Source organism: Dichotomopilus funicola, assembly GCF_033296635.1.
Source record: "Dichotomopilus funicola strain CBS 141.50 unplaced genomic scaffold C8A04scaffold_1, whole genome shotgun sequence".
In the NCBI taxonomy this organism is placed as follows: domain Eukaryota; kingdom Fungi; phylum Ascomycota; class Sordariomycetes; order Sordariales; family Chaetomiaceae; genus Dichotomopilus; species Dichotomopilus funicola.
Genome location: NW_026944022.1, coordinates 125994 through 144087, shown reverse-complemented (window position 1 = coordinate 144087; position 18094 = coordinate 125994). Strand labels below are relative to the sequence as shown.

The following is an 18094-nucleotide window of genomic DNA, read 5'->3' as shown; positions in this document are numbered from 1 at the left end:
TCGTCAGATCCTTGAAGCCAACCCGTTCCCGCAGCGATTCCCGCCTCACCGCTTTCCAACGTTGCATCGATGACCGAACTGTAGAATCTCACTGGTAACCGAGGGCATGGCTTCTATGTACTCAAGTACTGTAGCTGCACAGTAAGCCCTCAAGCCGGGCAAAATGGGGGCTACACCCCACTAGTGAAAGACGGGAAGACGAAAAAAAGACTCGCTCAATTGGGCAGCGGGACTTTTTCTACACGACGCCTCCAGCACAGGGATGATGATGATTGGGGAAGCTTGCCTGCCTGGTGATTGGGAATCTTGGCTGGTTGGTGATTCGTGATTTGGAACACCCCGCGAATTCCGCCCAAAAAAACCTCCCCCCAAGACCCAAGAAAATAAAAAAAGCCCAACGCTGAGCCCCGCACCCACCGAGCCTCCCCCATGTAAATCCCATGCAATGACATCGTCAGTTGAAACACCCAGCCAATCGCGTCGAATCGCACTGGACGCCGTTCGAAAGAACCCCCCCTGGTCCTGGGCGGCTCGTGTCTTGCGAGCAGTCCTTGCGAGACTCGCTTGCCGAGCTTGCCTTGGCGGGGGTTTGGTCACTCAGATCCTTGACCCGGTCAGCCGGTGCTGCTCACTGACATACATGCTTGACATGCCTATACTGTGTAACTTGATGAGGGATGATGTTGGAGGGATAATCTTGGAGGGATGTGATGTATGCCGTCCCAGCGGGGAAAGCGCGGGGAGATCCTTCGGTGAGGGGCCTCGTGCTTTGCTTGTTTTTCTCTCTCAAATCTCTCTCTCCCCTTCTCGGCCACCGATACGGAGTAGTCTCGGCGCTTCTTGTGCTCGATCTTGAGACCGGTGGCCATGTGCTGCGATCCTTGGCAGTGTTGAGGGAAATGTGCCTCTTCACTGCTTCAGTACTTCAGCGAAGAGTGGAAGTGGGTATTGCCGAATGTCCGAGCTTTCTCCTAGGGCGTTGTCTCAGCGCGTTGTCACTAAAATCAAGCCGTTGTAACATGGCCACATGGGCTGTACGCGATACTGCGTATGCAGGGAGTGACAACGTTGCTTAAATTACAAACTATCTCGTTGAGACAGACAGGCAGGCTATTCCCCTTCAGAAACAATTATGCCCTCTAGAAACATCAAGCCTCCATAGCCCGATCACTCTCCGCAACAGCCTCCTCAAACTCCTCATCCTCATCCTTCACCCCCGCCGGCGCAGCCCACCCCGTCCCGGCCTGCATGACCAACACCAACACGCACATCGCAGCCGCCGACTTATACAGAACATCCATCGCCCGCTCATACCCAGTCACAGCCACCACTCTTTCCGCCGCATTCAACACCCCGCCCTGCCAGACAGCCGCCGGGCTACCGATCAACACCGTGATCAGCTTCTCCCTCGCCTTGTCTAACTGCTCTCCGCCATCTAGTCTCCTGAACCCCTCGGTGAGAGCATCCCGCAGCGTTCGCGTGAACACACCGCCTCCAATGGCCGTCCCAAAACTCCCCGCAAACCCCCGGAAGGTGGACAACAAACCCGTGACGATAAAATGCACCTCCGGGCGGGTGAGATGGAGTAGATGAGCAAGCGTGTACGTGAGCGCGGCACCCGTGCCCAACCCGTTAGCAAACAAAATCGCAACATAGCCACCCACCGACGCCTCTGCCTTGCTAAAAAACGACAGCGCAAACAGCGCCAGTGAAAACGCCGCCAGCGACAGCAGACTCCCCAACCAAAACGACCCCGCGTGCCGGATATGCAGCGCACCCACCAACAACCCACCAAGACCAAACCCAGCGTTGGTAGGCACCAACACAGACCCAGCAATAGCAGGCGGTAACCCGCGGACAGCGAGGACAAACATGGGCGCGTAGAAGAGGACTGTCCAGCGGGCGGCCATGAAGCCGAGTTGGGAGAAGCAAGAGAGGAGAACGCCGCGGGAGCGGATGACGGCGAGCGGGATGACGGGGTCGCTGGCGCGGGACTCGACGAGGAGGAAGATGGCGAGGGAGAGGATGGAGAGGAGGATGGGGAGCGGCTGGATTGTGCCTGAGAGGCCGTAGAGGAAGAGGACGATTGTTATGGTCTGGGGGTGTTAGACTGCCCTTCTCAACTTTTCCACTTGGGAGAATTTAGGCGACTTACCAAAGAGGCCGCGCCGGCATAGTCGATACCGGCTAGCTTTTGTCGAGTCGTTCGATCCTTGACATGCTCGTCGGTGGCAAAGCGGGGGATGCTGAGGGTGACACCGAGGCCAGCGATCGCGGCCAGGGGTGCTTGAGCTCCGAATAGGAGCCGCTGAGACCGTTAGCCTTATACACGACACTTTATGCCCTCAGAACACTTACCCATCCCAAGACCGGCAGCAAAGCTCCAAACACAATAGCACCCGCCGACACACCAATCGTAAACCCCTACGACACATGTCATTGTCAGCCCACATGCATACTCCCACTTGACAACCTGCCGTGAAACACAACACTCACCGCATTAGTCAACCCAATCCACAACCCCCTCCTCTTCTGCGACGTAAGCTGAATGACCACAATCATACACAACGTCATGATCCCCCCGCTCCCAATCCCCAACAACACCCTCCCCAGAATAAACACGCCAAAACTCGGCGCCAACGCAGTAACCAAAGCCCCCACGGCAAAGCACCCCGACGATAACAAGATCATGGTCGCCGACGAGAAGATCATCGACAGCCGGCCGGCTAGGGGCGCGACCGAGGACATGCTGATCATGTAGGCGCTGGTGAACCACATGGCGGACTCGTAGGAGTCCAGGTCGGCGGCGATGGTGGATTGGGCCGTGGACATGCCGCTCATGTTGCTTGCTGGGTTGGTCAGTTTTCTTCTCCGGGTATGTGTACTCGATGATGAAAACAAAGCGGGAATAGAACTCACCCTGCAGAAAGATCAACACCCACATGCTGGAAACGATACACGCCGTCCGCTTCCAGCCAAGGCGCTTCTCTGATGCCGCAATGGGGTCCGGTTGATGCTGCTGCTGCTCTCTCGCGGGCGAGCCATCTCGAATGGTGATTGAGCTGGATCCGGAAGAGAGAAGCGGGGTGTTTTCGGTGGTTGTCGCGGTTGGTGAGACGGTGACGGAGCTGTCGGTCTCGCCGTCGTCGCCGTGATGGCGCGTGTCGAGGTGGGACATTGTGTTAATGTTCAGTTGCACCTCGGTTTAAATGAACGGTCCCATACACAGTATTCGTATGTACAACAATCAATCAGATTTGACAGGTCCCTAAGGTCCGCAGACACCAATTGAGTCGGACTATTCGAAAAAAATAAGTAGACAAAAGGTAACAAATAGATGAGAAGACAGAAGAATCCTAATGGACGTATCAATTTACCCGTCACATTGTGTTTGCCGTCCGGGGTCTTGTTGGTTGACTCGCGAACGTCCTTCCGGAGACTTTTTGTGATTGTTCCCTGATTTGTAAGGGCTTCCGGAGGGAGTGGAGGATTGGGGTCCTTCTTCAAGGGCCCAGAACAAAAGTCCACAACATGTACGCAATCCTTATCAGAGTAAACCTTCACAAACCCGTCCCGTCCGTTTCTAGGAGAATAGAGCTGACGTGACATTTCTAAAACTCACACTAAAGGCCACGAGGCACAGGGAACGAAGCACCTGCAGCCTCTGCAGGAGATCGCCATCAATGTCTCAGATCAACCCTAACCCTTGCCGAGACACTTCCCCTGCCAAGGCTTTTCGGCAAGGAGACAAGCCCCACCATGAACTTCAGAGCCCCTCCATGCCCCTCCATGAGAGCTTTAGTTGGGCGTTCATTACAACATGCAAAGTGGCAGTAAAACAAAACAGGATAAAACAAAACAAACCAGAAAAAATACCCAAATAATCCGACAAAATGCCCGCCCTCAAAGACAGCTACATCATCCCGGCGGCAGCCGACATGCACGTGCACCTGCGCAACGCCCCAGGTCCCATCGCGAGCCTCGTCACGCCCACCATCCGCAAGGCCGGCATCGACACCGTCTTTGTCATGCCCAACTTGGCTCCGCGGCCTGTTGTGTCGGTTGATGAGGCCCTGGCTTATAAAGATGCGTTGGTGCAGCTGGATTCGGGGGTTAATTATCTTATGTCGCTGTATTTGCATGAGAGTATTACGCCTGAGGAGATTCGGAAGGCGAAGAGCGCGGGGGTTTTTGGTGTTAAGGTATTGATTTACATTTCCCCCCTTTTAACCCCCCTTTTTTCCTACCCACCTTGTTTGATATGATTGTATGAGTCCCCTAGTATTAACTACCCCAGGCCTACCCCCGCGGCGCAACAACCAACTCCCAATGGGGCGTCGTCTCCTTCGACCCCTTCCACGACGTGCTCAAGGCAATGGAAGAGGAAGGCCTCGTGCTGAACCTGCACGGCGAGGTACCCAGCAGCGCGGCCGACAATGTGACGGTCATGAATGCCGAGGCCAGGTTCCTGCCGGTGCTCAAGGGCTTGGTCGAGAAGTACCCCAAGCTCAAGATTGTGCTGGAGCACTGCACCACGGCTGATGCGGTTGAGGCGGTACGGTCGCTGGGGGATAATGTTGTGGGGACGATCGTACGTATCTCGAGGGAAGTACAGTAAGGTTACGCAATTGCTGACTGGGGTCCGAAAGACCGCCCACCACCTCTCGCTTCTCGTCGACGACTGGTCCGCCAATGTGGTACGTCCCTCCTCCCCTCATTATGTATTTCCACAGTTAACTAAGAACCCCAGCACCACTACTGCAAACCCGCAGCCAAGACACCCGAAGACCGCCGCGCCCTCCTCAACGCCGTCGTCACAAGCAACGGCAAGTTCTTCCTCGGCACCGACAGCGCTCGTAAGTCATCACCCATTCCGGTACCAAAAAGCCTGATACTAACTCCTGTTCACCAACAAACAGCCCATGACATCTCCTCCAAAAAGGGCAAAGGCAACACCGCCGCCGGCGTCTTCACCCAGCCTTACGCTCTCGGCTACGTATATTCCCCTTTCATTTCCCCCTTCCCCCTTTCCACCTTTCCTCACCACATCCTTCCCCTCAACTAAACTAACGAAAAAAACCCCAGGTTCTCACAGCCCTAGAAGAAGCCATCGCCCGAAACGACATCCCCGCCTCCTCCGTAACCGACGACGTGCTCAGCGGATTTCTTTCGCGGTACGGTCGAGCTTTTTACGGTCTGCCCACCACAGGTCTGCCACAGATCCGTCTGACACGGGGAGCGGCACGGGTCGAGGAGTCGCTTCGTGGGAAGGGTGAGGACGGGGTGGAGGTGGAGGTTGTGCCGTTTCGCGCGGGGGAGGTGACGTGGGGGGTTGAGTGGTTGTGATTTAGCTGATGGAGGAGTTTTGGGTCTTGGGTTATAGGGGTTAAAATGGTGATGGGATGGGATGGGCATGTGGGATACTAATGTGGGAAACTGGTTCTGGGGATACAACCGGGAATGAAAACGGTGAGATGGTCGATATAAAAGGGGCTACGGTACGGATAGCGAGTCACATAACCAGAATATACCACGGTGCATGTATTGAACAAACAAAGTCAGATGTATGCATTTCTACCCTCTCAAACCCGACCACCGACCAACCCACCGCCGTAAGTAATGCTATGCATGCGTCCAAGAGATCCCAACAACACCTATTTTCAATGTCAACTTATCAAGCTAACCACCAGATGGATAATAACCCACTTGAAAACGCCGCCAGTTACGATGCGCCACCAGCTAATGTCAACGATAACAGCCTTCCATACCAACAATCGCCTCGGAGCGCCGCCCAGAAAGATGTCAGATAAATCGTACAGCTTTTCCATCCCCACGCTCTCTACTCCGCCTATGCCTGCACCTGCACCTGCGCCTGCCTATACCTACCCCTACGCTTAAGCCTAAGCCTGCCCCCTCTTCCGCTTAACCGGCTGATACACATCATTAAAATTCATCGACACCCCCAAAAACCGCATATCCACATCCGGCTGGTACGCCAAATCCCCCAACAGCCCCTGCAAATGCGCCTTAAACCCGGCCCCGAGCTGTCTCAACCGCACCTGCAGCGCGGGTAACTCTGACTTGGGCGTCGTCCCGTCATGGCCTGAATCATCCGCGGCGGGTCCGCCGCTTCCGGAGGAAGTAGTGGTGTTGATGAAGGGGTCGTCGAGGTCCATGCTACTGCTTGTTGGGTTGCGGCCGCCTGCGATACGAGGTTTCTTGCTGCGGTGCATCATGAGACTGACGGCGTCGGCTTCTTGGCGGCGGGTGAAGTCGGACAGGGACCAGCTGTAGAGGCCGTCGACGGAGTCGCGGTAGGCGAGCATGATGCGGAGGAGTTCGCTGAGTTGGACCATGTAGGAGTTGCGGTCTTCGGAGGCGGCGATGCCGAAGGTGGAGGGGGGCGGGTTGGTCGTGGGGTTGGTGGGATCGCCTGTGGTGGTAGAGTTGGGGTCTGATGGGTTGGTGGTGGTGGTTGGTTGGTTGGTTGCGGCGGCTGCTGCTGCTGCGGCTTCTTTGAGGGAGTCGTGGTATTGTCGGCGGCGAGCACCGAGGAGACCCTTGTGGGTGATGGAGGTGAGGTATTTGGTGTGGGCGGTGATGAGGTCGTCGAGGGTGCAGTCTTCCTTGTGGATGTTGGCCTGCAGTTCGGTCCAGCTGGACTCAATGACCTCGAAAAGAATGTAATACTGCAGCTGACCGACAAAGTGTACCATCTCGGCCAACACGCCGCGGGTGCTCTTCCAGGTCAGGATCACGTCCTCGTTGTCGGTCTGGAGCACGCCGCGCGCGCCGGTCATGCACTTGCGCCAGGTGGACGCCAGCGCAAACTCGACACGCTTGATGCGCCAGAGGAAGTTGAACACCTTCAGGTACTGGCGGTTGCCCCATTCCGTCACGACCACGTCCACGGGTGCGTCGATCTTGTACTCGAGCGTGAAGCAGTCCCAGCCAATGTCGCCGTGGCTGAGCTGTAGCATCCGAGCGTCCAGCCGGCGGAGAACCTCCTCGCTATCATACTGTGCGTTGGAGCCGCGGATGGCGTGCTCCAGCTGAGCCGTGAGGGTGTGTCGGTACTGCGCAAAGGCCGGGCGGTCGAGGTTCGCCGCGAGAGACTCCATCAAGAGGGCGATGAAGTCGCCTTGGCCTAGCAGAATGTAGTTCTTGAGCGCCTGTAAGTGGTCGAAGAGGTGGAAGCGGTTGCTCATCAGGTGCATGAGGCGGCGCATGGTCGTCTTGTACGCCTCGTCGATCCATTTCTCGAGGGTTGCCGTATCGCCATAGCTCAGCTGCTTGGAGGATGTCTTGCTGTAAGCGTCCACCCACTGGCTGTCACCGCAGCTGTGGCGGATGAAATTGAGTGATTTCCCAATCAAAAACACCTTTTGCGCAAAGTCGGCCGTGATGACGCTGGGGACCATGCCGTCGACGACTTCGTACTTGGAGTTCCAGACACTAGCTTGGCCCTTGGCCTTGGACTCCATACGGTCTTCGTCGTCCGCCCGCTGCTCCCTCACAAAAAACTCCAAGTGCGGGTCGGAAAGCTCTCCGTCGTAGATCCAGCGTCGCAGGATATCGTAGAATGGCCGTGTCACGTCCACCAGCAGTCGCTCCGCAAAGGCCGCTACAACAGGGTCGCCGTGTGAGGTAGAGAAACCGTGGATCATGCTGATAATTTGCCCGCCGTGTTTCGCTTTGCTCTCCTCGGCAATCAAGGACATGAGCCGCAGGCCCATCGTGGCTTCTCGTGTCCATACTACGCATCGTTTCAGGGTAACGCCAGCCTTTCCTATACCGCCGCGTGGAGCGGACTCGTCGATGGCGGAGAGTGCCCTTCGTATTTGGGCTTCAAGGGTGGCAACGAGAGTGAGATAGGACCGGAGCTCATTATTGATAGCTGCCCGTAGGCTCTGTCCAAGCAGGCCCTTGACCGGTGACTTGACAAAGGTTGCGAGTCCCCGGTACAGTAATGACGGTTCGGCTAGTGTGTGAAGAAGAGATAAGATTGGAATCGGTAGGGTAGGCGGTAGCTTGAGCGTTGTCTCCTTGGCAAAAGGAAGGGTAGTAGATGAGAGTCCCTGGAGAGTATAAGGTAGATCCCTCAATAGCCCCGTCTCAGTAGGTTCGAAGTCGTTCGAGTTGTCCGCTAGAAGCGTAGACTTTATTGAGACGTCTCTTGCTGCCTTTTTTGGTGACCCGTCCACGGGAGCAGACGCCGTTTGACTTCGGTCGTCGGCCACGGATCGCTTTGGCTTCTCTGTGGGAAGCTTCTTCAGCCCCCCGGGAGCAAACGCATCGCTGACCGCTTCCTCCTCGGGCGTTTGAATAACGGTTGACGCTCTTGAACGCCTTTCTTTCTCGACTGGTCGGGGCGGAGCAGCCCGCTGCTCAATAACTGGTTTTGGTGGGCTTAGTGGTGGGGGTTCGTTTGGATCTGGCGAGTCGGAGAGTTGATAGAGTAGGTAGAGGATCGCCCATTTCTGGTTGAGCACTGGGAGCGACAACAGTCGCGTGTAGAGGTTTGAGAAGCGCAGGGCCTGGCTAGGGTTGCTCTGAATGAGCTTGCGCTTTATCAGGTCGGAGGCGTGGTTTACATCGGAGGAGATACCAGGAGAGCTCGGGCTGTACGGTATTAGCAACAAAGGGATAAAAACAAAGTAAAACCAGACCAAAAGCAAAGCCAAGAAAACCACAGTAAGCTCCCTACCTGTCTAGAATATCCCGGACGATCTCAAAAGATGCATCGTGTCTCTCCTGCGCGGTCTGCTCGTCGTCGTGGACATTGGCGGGAACGAGATGTGTGATTAGGCTGTCGATTGCGTTTGCCACGCGGTTGCGCTGGTTGTTGGCCATGATCGCATGGTGAACTGCCAAGCTGTGGGATGCGCGACTAAATTCCGTCTTGGTTCGGGGTGTGTGGGTGTGGGAGCTGCTCAACTTTTCTGTCCTGCCCTTTACTGCGTCATGTTGTTGAGGTTGTCGACCTCTGTTGAAACACCAATGACCGAACGGGAATGGGGCGGAAGACGCGACGCGACGAGGGGAACAAAAGAAGTGCTGGGCTCTGAAAGAATGCCAAGGCGGTTTCAGCAGCGCTCCATCCACTGCAAGCACTGGCTTCAGCACCCACACAGCGCTGGGTAGTGGTACCTCTGACTCCACCAAAATTGTATGAGATCCTAGGTACCCCTCTACAGCCCACGGCCGCAACCAGCAATTATTTCCGGCGCAACACCCACTGTGACCCGACCTGAGCCTTCAATGCGCCTGGCTCACTGGCTCCATAAAATTCAACGACAACCGAACCCAAGACCGACCACCTCCGTTCCGCCAGACGGGCACAACATCATCCATTTGGCCGCGCCACCATGCCCGATCCATCGATTTGAATTCAGAATCTCGATCGCATGAGCCTAGGCTACAGTTTGATGCGCAAATGAACGCAGTTCCACCCCACGATTGTGCAGCAACCCGCTCGCGACGGTCCTGACGACGCCCTTTCCCCCCCCCTGTTGCTGCAGCGCGCGCTTCGTCCTTTTGTCTTGCTCGCTGCTGCTGTACCGCTCGAACAGCCCGCCGATATTCGCATCCGCTTTCGCCAGGCCTTGGCCACAACCACAACATCACCCCTTCCTACGCGGCAGCAGCATGGTCGACATCAATCCGGCCGCTCTAAGCCGGCCTTCGATTAGCTTGTCGACGCCAGTGCTGTCAAAACAGTCCATCAATGTCTCGACTTTGTCATCAATACCCAAAGCCCCCAAGACCAGCCAGCTAATACCGGCCCGCATCGACCTCGAACCAATCTATGCACCATTAAAAGCTAGCATTGGCGCGGAACAATGGCCTGTCTACAAGGAGACCATCACCAATTTCCTAAACGGTACTTGCCTACCCTCCTATTCCATTGATGGCGTATTGTGGGGGTGAGCAAGGAATGGGAGGGGCGAAGAACCCCGTGGGAGAAGTGGGCCAATTGGGAAACCATGGACTTTGTTATACAAATGCTTACCCCCAAAATAACTTGCTAACCGGTGGTGTGTATGTGTTGTACAGGCCGTCTCAACCAAGTCGAGTTCAGCGAACGCATCGACCCCATCCTCGCCTCCCCCGATGGCCACAAAGAACACCTCCACAACCAGCTTGTGGCCGCCATCTACGGCAATGTCACGCGAGAGATGCCCGACCAGGGCCTCGCGCCCTGGGTCAGCGCGAATGACAAGCCGTCGGCGGCCGGCGGGAACAAGCCGGTGTCTGGAGATGCGGCCGAGCGCAGGCTCAAGGGGGAGGTCATGCAGCTTCCGGCGCGTGACCGGCGGCGCATCAAGGACCTTGCTCTCAACGATGTGAGTTTTGTCTGGACAACAACTCCGGGTTTAACGGATATGCTGACCATGAGCTTCCACAGTTTGACCCATTCGAGTCCCTAGCCAACGTCTTCACCGACCATGCCCGGATACGGCCCCCTAAACCAGCCGAGGTACCAGCGAGTGCAGGCGGCGCACTAAGTCGAATGAGTATGCGCCCCCTCCCAACTAACTACCATCTACCCCGTCCCTCAATACTTTACTAACATACCCACCCCAAGACTTCGACCTCGAAATTAGGAAACGCTACGCCCAACCACTAGCCATCGAATCCGGCGAATTCCCCGACATCAGCAACATCGAAGCGCGCATGCTCCCCCACTGCTACGAAGCCGGCCTCGCATCAGGCCACGCGCCAGACGCCGCCCAATTCATGTCCATCGCAACCGAGACCTTCATCAAAGAAGTCCTCTCCTCCATCTTCAGCCGCACGCGCAGCAACCCGCCCGGCGACTCAGGCAACGCCGGGTTCGGCCCCAACAACAACTGGATCCTGACCCACAAATACCGGCGACAGCTGGCGCGTGAGGAGGAGGCGTTCCAGCGCGGCGAGGTCACGCGTGATAAGACGGGCTTGCTGCCGGTCGAAGCTAAGGCCGCGAGCGAGCGTGGGCCTTTGGGGATTGCGGATCTGCGGTTGGCACTGGAGATGGGCGATTGTGGGTTGGCGAATTTCCCTATCATCAGCACGTCGGTTATCTATGGGTATCGGGAGGGCGAGCTAGAAAAGTGGAATGATTACACGTACGTGGACGGGCGGGAGCGGGTGACGGATGTGGATGGGGATGTTGAGATGGGCGGGGTGAACGAGACTAAGCCTGGGACCGGGGCTGGGGCCGGGGCTGGGCCTGCGAGCGTCGGCGGGCCGGTGGTGAAAACGGCTGCTGCTGAGCTGCTCACCAATGGGGTCGGTCATGACGATCTTATGGATATTGACGACGATCTGTGGTGGGAAGGCGCTGAGAACACGGACAGCAGTTTCCTTGATGGGGTGCTGGATTCGTGTCTTGCGGTGGGTTGATCTGATCATCAACGGAGTCATCACCTTGCAAATCTTGGAGTGGGTGAGGGAGGTTACCATTATTACACGACACACGACCACAGGGGTTTGAACCCCCAAAAGGAAGCGTGTGTGGAACGGAACGGGACAGGACAGGACAGGAGTCGTTTTACTATATCCTTGCGCCCGGAGTCGGAGTTCATTGGAGTCTGGCTGGCATGGGGAACCGGCGTTCATGAATCACTAGGGCATAAGGGCTCGGTTGGTTGGTTGGTTGGTTTGTTGATTGGGTCGATGGGATGGGATGGAAAGAGACCACGGCGACCGGCCTGCTTACCTTACTACGCATTGCATGCATCGGCACTGGCACTGGCATTTTATCCTTGATTTTTTTTCTTTTCCTTTGCTCTTTTTTTCTCTCTCTTTTCGTCACTACCTCTGATCCTCCCCTTTTTGGGGTCGGTTTTTCTGCTCTTTTTTGGTCCCAGCATGCCCTGTATAACTTTTTTTCTTGCTTAGGTGGGCTCAAAAGGGTGGTTCCAGTGGTGTTGATGGATGGCTGACGGACCTGGGGTGTGATGGCAATGGCGATGGCAATGGTGATGGGCTCGCGTGCATTGCCATGTCGCAGGATGCATTGAGCAAGATGCCGCGGAGCCAAGAGCGGATGGATGGATGGATGGAATGGAGTGATTCGCGTCGTCATCATCCATGTACGATGTTGGTGATGTAGGCTGACTGGGCCCTTACCTGGAGGCCGCGCCTTTTCCTTCTCTTTTTGGTCATTTTTCTCTAGGCTCTCCCTTTTTTGGACCTGTAATCATAACGAGCGATACCCGGAAAAGGCCCTTCGTTGAGGGGACCGAGATGGTCATTAAGTTCTTTTTTTATTCATCTTTTACTTTCTCCGATGGGGTATCTCAGGTAGTTGACAAGTTGAGCACGGTATGGAGTTGACAGTTGTGTTGTAATTACTGCAAAGTTTCAGTTGTGAGTGAGTGTCAGAGTGCAGAGCTGCAGCTGGCAGCAGTTTACCGCAGGACGAACTGTAATACAGCGGGTGAGCGGGCAGGGGTGTCGCGTCACAGGCCCGCCCACTTACACCAAACGCGTCTCGCGGCGCGCTCCCCACCAATATCAACCCCGGCACCTCAGCCACGGCTCGGTCCACCTTTCAACCCGTTTCCCTCAGACCCAAAGCCTTAATTCTTGACTTGTCTTCAAGCTTGTTCTCTTCAGATTCCCTTCGATCAGAACCTGATTCTAAGTATTTCGGCTTTTCCACACCAGATACCCTCCCATTACGGACACAATGGCCTCGTCCAGGTCCCCATCCCCATCGCTGCAGCGTTCCCGCAGCGTGTCGCCTACCACGGCTACGACGCGCCTGATCCAACAAAACCGGAATCAATTTGCCGGGCTTTCAGACAGCAGCAGCTCAGAAGAAGAAGACAATGGCATTCTCCGTCCTCGCGGGAGGATGGCTGCACGGATGCAAGTACGCGGTAACGAAAACGAATCATCATCTTCGGCACAATCAGAGAACGAGAGCGAGCAAGAAAATGCGGGTACGATTCAGCAGAGTAAATCACCCAAGAAGACGACAACAACAACAGTAGAGAATGTCAGGTTAGAAGGGAGCAACGAAGGGACTCTTGAGGAGGACGACGACGAAGACGAAGATGTGATCACAATGCGCAGGCCAAGAACCCTCAACAAAGCCCGCCGCGAACGCACATCCACCCCAGAGACCGAGACCACCGGACCCCAACCCCCCCAAGACGCACCTGCTTCACCAGGCTTATTCGTCTCCCCCTCTAAGCCCCAATCTCCGTCCCCCATCTCCGGGGAGCAGAGCAGTGACGACGAACAAGACGCAGTCAAAAAGCTCAAGAACTCGCGATTCCAAGCCCTCGTAGCCAAGAAACGCGAAGAGCGCCTCGCGCGGGAAGCCGAAGAAGCGCGGAAGAAGGCGGTGCGCAGGCAACGTGCCGGGTTCGAGGATCACGACGATGGGATGCTCGCGGACGATGATATTCTTGATGATGAAGACGACAACATCACTGACGACGAAGGGGGCCGTCGGCTGACGCAGGAGGCTGGTGCCTCCCGTCCTGCTCGCAAGGCTAGCAAGAAGGCGCTGGAGGAGATGAACCGCGAGACGCAGCGGTTGACGAGGAGTTTGCAGTTGGCGCATGAGGCCAAAGTAAGGAAGAAGATTTCCAAGGCGACGTTGTTTGAGAGGTTTAATTTTAAGCCCGGCGGTGGGTCGGTCACGACTACTACTACTGCGGTTGAGGAGGTTGCTCCTGTTCCTGCTGCGGGTGTGGATGCGGGCTCGAGTCGGCCGCCTACACCGGGATCTGTCCAGCAAAGCGATGCGGAGATGAAGGATGCTGAGACGCCGCCTAGTTCGCCGCCGACGGCTGAGAAGGAGAAGGCCGAGGGTGTTTTGCCTACGGTTGTGGAAACGGCCGCTGCGGAAGAGGACGAGGAAAAGTTCCCCGATCTTGATGAGCTTGCCCAACAAGCCGCGGTGAAGCAGCTCGACAAGGGTAAGGGGAAAGCCACCGCTGCCGATCTCGCAGAGCAAGCGGCACCCCCCGCCGGCGTACCACAAAAGCGCAACTTCCGCGTCAAGCTCCCCCAGCTCCAAGCCAACCGAGCCGCGGTCTCTGTCTCCTTAGATGACGACCTCGAAGTCATCCCCACGCGCAAGTCCAAGCTCGACGCCATCTTCGACCGCGTCCCCGCCAACCAAGCCAAGCAAGCCAACACCCTGCACATCCTCCGACGCCTCGCGCACCTTGACGACCCAGACAAGCGTGCCGCGCCCCCCACGCGCGCCGGCAACAAGCTCAAGAAGGAGCATCAAGAAGTCGCCATGACCACGGGCGAACTGCGCGCCAGCCTGCTCCAGCGCGCCCGGCAGCAGGCCAAGCTCGAGCGGGACCGCCATCTCGAGATGCTGCGGGCCAAGGGCGTGCATGTGCAGACGGCCGAGGAGCGTGAGAGGGAGGAGCAGGATGTTGAGGATATGGTTGCGAAAGCGAGGCGGGAGGTGGAGGAGATTATGGACCGGGAGCGTGAGGCGGCTAAGGCGGAACGGAAGCAGAGGCGGGAGGCTGGGGAGGAGGATCCGTTAGGTTGGGATGATGAGAGTGATGATGAGGATTATGAGGAGGGTGCCGATGAGGGTGCCGATGAGGGAGAGGAGAAGGAGATTGAACTGTCTGGCTCCGAGGACGAGGAAGAGGGTGATGAGGAGGATGAGGACGAAGAGGAAGGCGAGGGTCTGATTGATGACGTTGCCCCTGTTGCGGATGAGTCTGAGACCGGCGAGGACGAGGACCTTCCCAGCACCAGACAAGTCAGACGCAGGCCCAGAAAGCAAACCACCATTCTCTCTGACGACGAGGACGATGTCGAGCTGCCACTTGTCAAAGCCACTCAGGCCCCTCAGGCCACCCCGCGCCCCAAGACTCAGTTCCCCAAATCGCCCTCAGTCCGGAACACCGAATCCCCCAGCGTGCCGACATCTGTCCTGCGCTCCGCCACCAAGACCTTCATCCCCGGCCTCCCCGTCGCCGGACCGGCCGGTCTCGGTCTCACCCAGATCTTCGCCGGCACCATGGACGACAGCCAGGTGGGCATGGGCATGACCCAGGCCTCGCCCTCCCAGCCGCGGCCCACCTTTGACGACACCACTGCCTTCCCCGACTCTAACTTCTCGCAAACCGCGCGGGAGAGCGGCGATGCGGCGGACGACCTCATTCTCGACAGCCAGCGACAGCCAGGCCGCGAGACCCAACAACAAACCGAAGAGACGCAGGGCATACAAATCCGCTTCTCCCAGTCCCAAGTCCACGGCTTCGACACTTTCCTCGACGAGATGGCGGCCCCGACGCAGATGTCTGATCTACTCGAGCCCACGCAAGACGGCGGGTTCTCCGACCTGTCGCCGCTGCGTCATCGCTTTGTTGAGCGGCCTGCTTCGACCATTGCCACGGTCCCTGTGGACCGGACACAGACCCAGGCGGACGAGGCGGATGAGCATAATGAGTCGCCTTTGGTGCGGCGGACGGGGAAACTCCGCCGGAAGGCTGACATGGTTGCTCCTGTGTCGCCTTCGCGTGGTTCGCCTGTTGAACGGGGAAGCGCCGGCGAAGATGATAGCATCGAGATCGGCGAGTTCGGTCTCAATGCCATCCCAAACAGCAACACCACCGGTACCACCAACGGTCCCAACGCCTGGGCAGCCATGAAAAAGGCCGCGCTCAAAGAGAAGAAGCGCAAGGAAGCGTTTGACAAGAAGAAGAGCAAGGCGCGCGAGATGGTCGAGGAGCAGGCCGAGGAATCCGAGGATGAGTACGCCGGGCTTGGTGGTGCCGACGGGGAGGACAGTGATGATGCGGATGATGAGATGGTCAAGGAGATGATTGACGATGAGACCAAGGAGAATGAGGGTGATGAGAGGAAGTTGGCGGCTTTTTACGCGTAAGTTCCTCGTGTTTTACGGTGAAGCAAAAACCCCCAGGGAAAAAGCTAATAAAGTCCAGTGACCGCGAACGCGCCGACGACGAGAAGCGCGTAGAGAAACTCTTCCACGACGTCACAACCGGCCAGCTTCGACGCAAGCGCGGCGGCGGCGACTGGGACGACCTCGACGACTCGGACGACGACGGCGAGGCCCGCCGTCGCATGAAGCGTCGCCAGTTCGCCAAGATGCAGCGCACCCTCTACGCCGACGAGCGCATCAGCAAAGTCGCTGAGAACCCGCGCAACCAGGCGTTTATGCGGACTATTGAGGACCGTGGGAGTGATGATGAGATGGACTTTCTCTTTGCTCCGCCGTCTGTTCCGGCGAGTGAGTCCCAGTCTCAGTCTCAGTCTCAGTCTCAGTCTCGGGACTCGATGGTTGGGCCAAACGCCATCATTCCCAATAGTCAACCCCAGACTGTTGCTGCTGCCGGTGGTGGTGGTGGTGCCCCAATCACAGCGCCCAACCCGCGTCGCACCAAAACAGGCAAAAAGCCCTCCAACATCGGCGAGATCCGCGAAACGCTCTCCAACCTCCTCGACGAGCCCTTTGGCGGGTCCGTCATCCCCGCGACCGAGCTCGGTTCCGACGATGACGGTGACGATGAGGAGAACCAAACCCGCCCGGGATCGTCAAACAGCACCGCCAGCGGATCAAGCAACAAAGAAAACCACAACCCTCGCCGAACCGGCAGCGGGTCTGGGTCTGGTACCAAACCCGCCATCATCGACCGCATCTCCCTAAAACGCAACGCCTCCACGGCATCATCCGCCTCTAGCAAACTCGCCTTTGCCGCCGCTGCCAACCCTACTACCACCACCGGTACCGGCTCATCAACATCAGCATCAACATCAACATTCAAAGTCCCCGCCCTCCTCCGCCGCGCAACCACCAACTCCCTCCTCTCCACTTCCTCCTCTACTTCCTCAACATCAACCACCTCCAGCACCAAAAACACCAACACCACCACCACGCGAGAAGGTGCGGGCGCAATGAAAATCAAGAAACCAGCCGGTAAACGCTCAGGCGTGTCGTATCTCGCACGTGAGACAGAGAGACGCGCGGCGCTGGCAGAAGCTGAGCGCCGCAGGGAGGCGAAGAAGATGAGGGGGGCGGAGGGGAGGGGGAAAGTTGTTGGGGGGTTGTTTGGGGGGGGGCGGTTTGAGTGATGCCTTTACCTTACGTAACCTAGCCTAGAGGGAAGGGTGAGGGGGTGAGGTAGTTGGTTTGGTATGTGGCTGGTTGGCGTTCGGGTCAAGTTGGGTCGGGTGGGTAGCTTATGTCGTGGTGTCTTGTTCAGTTTAGTCTGGGGTGGGAAGGTCTCCTTTAACATGGCTACTTGGGCTCTCTCGGGTACTCAACAGGTTGGCGGTTCTTAATTCCTTCGGCGTCTGGTTCATCTACTTCGCAGGGTTATGGGTTCTAGGGGTAGGCAGCTAAAATGCATGGTTTTCTTACATGTACGGATAACACCTTGGTGGAAATGTATTTACTTTTCAGCCGACTATCAACAGGCCTTCAGACAGTGATAGTGATAGTAAGAGACCATTGATCATTATACGCAACGTCGTCTCCTCCATCCTCGGTCGTCTAGACACTTGTTCGAAACGCTCCGGGACATCATGCGGGATGCTTGATGCTGTTGGTATGTACTGTACCTAGACTTGACCAGCACCAAGGAACGAACATGTCACTAGCACTCACCACATAGAGTTGAATACTTTGTATATGCGACTCGGCTCGTAGCAACTATCAACCACCATCCGAGCAAATAGCTATTTCCTCCCCCCGTCCTACACCTCCTTTCTTAATCGACAAAGGAAAATGATTAGGTAGGTTGTAGTACGTACATACAGGGTAGGTTCTTTGTCTCTAAATCGTGTCATTCCGTCGTCGTATTGTCGTGATTGATTCCCCATTCCTCCTCCTACCCATGTCTCTTCCATTTCCTCCGTAACAAAAGAAAAAAGAGAAAAGAGAAAAAAACAAATTTTCGATGGTGATGATATGTGTGCGCGTCTGAGTGTCTGCGCCAAACAAAATGCCAATCCTTTAGCCAGCCAGCAATGCAATGCCAAAATCCTGCCTGCCGTAGTTCTATACACGGAATGCATGGATGCCGTCTCATAATACACGTCTCGGTAAAATGAAAATGAAGAAACCAGTGAGACGAGATTGCGCCGAGAA

The 18094-nt window shown here is 56.6% G+C and overlaps 5 protein-coding genes across 5 annotated transcripts; 3 read left to right on the top strand and 2 right to left on the bottom strand.

The window, feature by feature from the left end:
• Nucleotides 1–1148: 1148 nt before the first annotated feature.
• C8A04DRAFT_33541 (vacuolar basic amino acid transporter 1) lies at nucleotides 1149–3178 on the bottom strand (the record flags this gene model as incomplete). The annotated part of the gene is made up of 5 exons (XM_062782499.1): nucleotides 1149–2096; nucleotides 2156–2308; nucleotides 2359–2424; nucleotides 2497–2849; nucleotides 2920–3178. The coding sequence occupies 5 exons, from the start codon at nucleotides 3176–3178 to the stop codon at nucleotides 1149–1151; spliced, it is 1779 nt and encodes a 592-aa protein (XP_062641354.1).
• A 715-nt stretch (nucleotides 3179–3893) lies between these two features.
• On the top strand, nucleotides 3894–5346 carry C8A04DRAFT_23773 (putative dihydroorotase; the record flags this gene model as incomplete). Its single annotated transcript, XM_062778799.1, has 6 exons — nucleotides 3894–4202; nucleotides 4298–4591; nucleotides 4650–4697; nucleotides 4751–4856; nucleotides 4920–4996; nucleotides 5086–5346. 6 exons carry the CDS (start codon nucleotides 3894–3896, stop codon nucleotides 5344–5346), a joined length of 1095 nt encoding a protein of 364 aa, XP_062641353.1.
• A 554-nt stretch (nucleotides 5347–5900) lies between these two features.
• Nucleotides 5901–8853, bottom strand: C8A04DRAFT_8571 (Spc98 family-domain-containing protein; the record flags this gene model as incomplete). Its single annotated transcript, XM_062785164.1, has 2 exons — nucleotides 5901–8622; nucleotides 8708–8853. The coding sequence occupies 2 exons, from the start codon at nucleotides 8851–8853 to the stop codon at nucleotides 5901–5903; spliced, it is 2868 nt and encodes a 955-aa protein (XP_062641352.1).
• A 795-nt stretch (nucleotides 8854–9648) lies between these two features.
• C8A04DRAFT_33539 (transcriptional regulator of RNA polII, SAGA, subunit-domain-containing protein) lies at nucleotides 9649–11388 on the top strand (the record flags this gene model as incomplete). The annotated part of the gene is made up of 4 exons (XM_062782498.1): nucleotides 9649–9883; nucleotides 10057–10346; nucleotides 10409–10517; nucleotides 10589–11388. 4 exons carry the CDS (start codon nucleotides 9649–9651, stop codon nucleotides 11386–11388), a joined length of 1434 nt encoding a protein of 477 aa, XP_062641351.1.
• Nucleotides 11389–12679: 1291 nt separating this feature from the next.
• C8A04DRAFT_23770 (uncharacterized protein) lies at nucleotides 12680–17076 on the top strand (the record flags this gene model as incomplete). The annotated part of the gene is made up of 2 exons (XM_062778798.1): nucleotides 12680–15864; nucleotides 15927–17076. The coding sequence occupies 2 exons, from the start codon at nucleotides 12680–12682 to the stop codon at nucleotides 17074–17076; spliced, it is 4335 nt and encodes a 1444-aa protein (XP_062641350.1).
• Between the last annotated feature and the right edge of the window lie 1018 nt (nucleotides 17077–18094).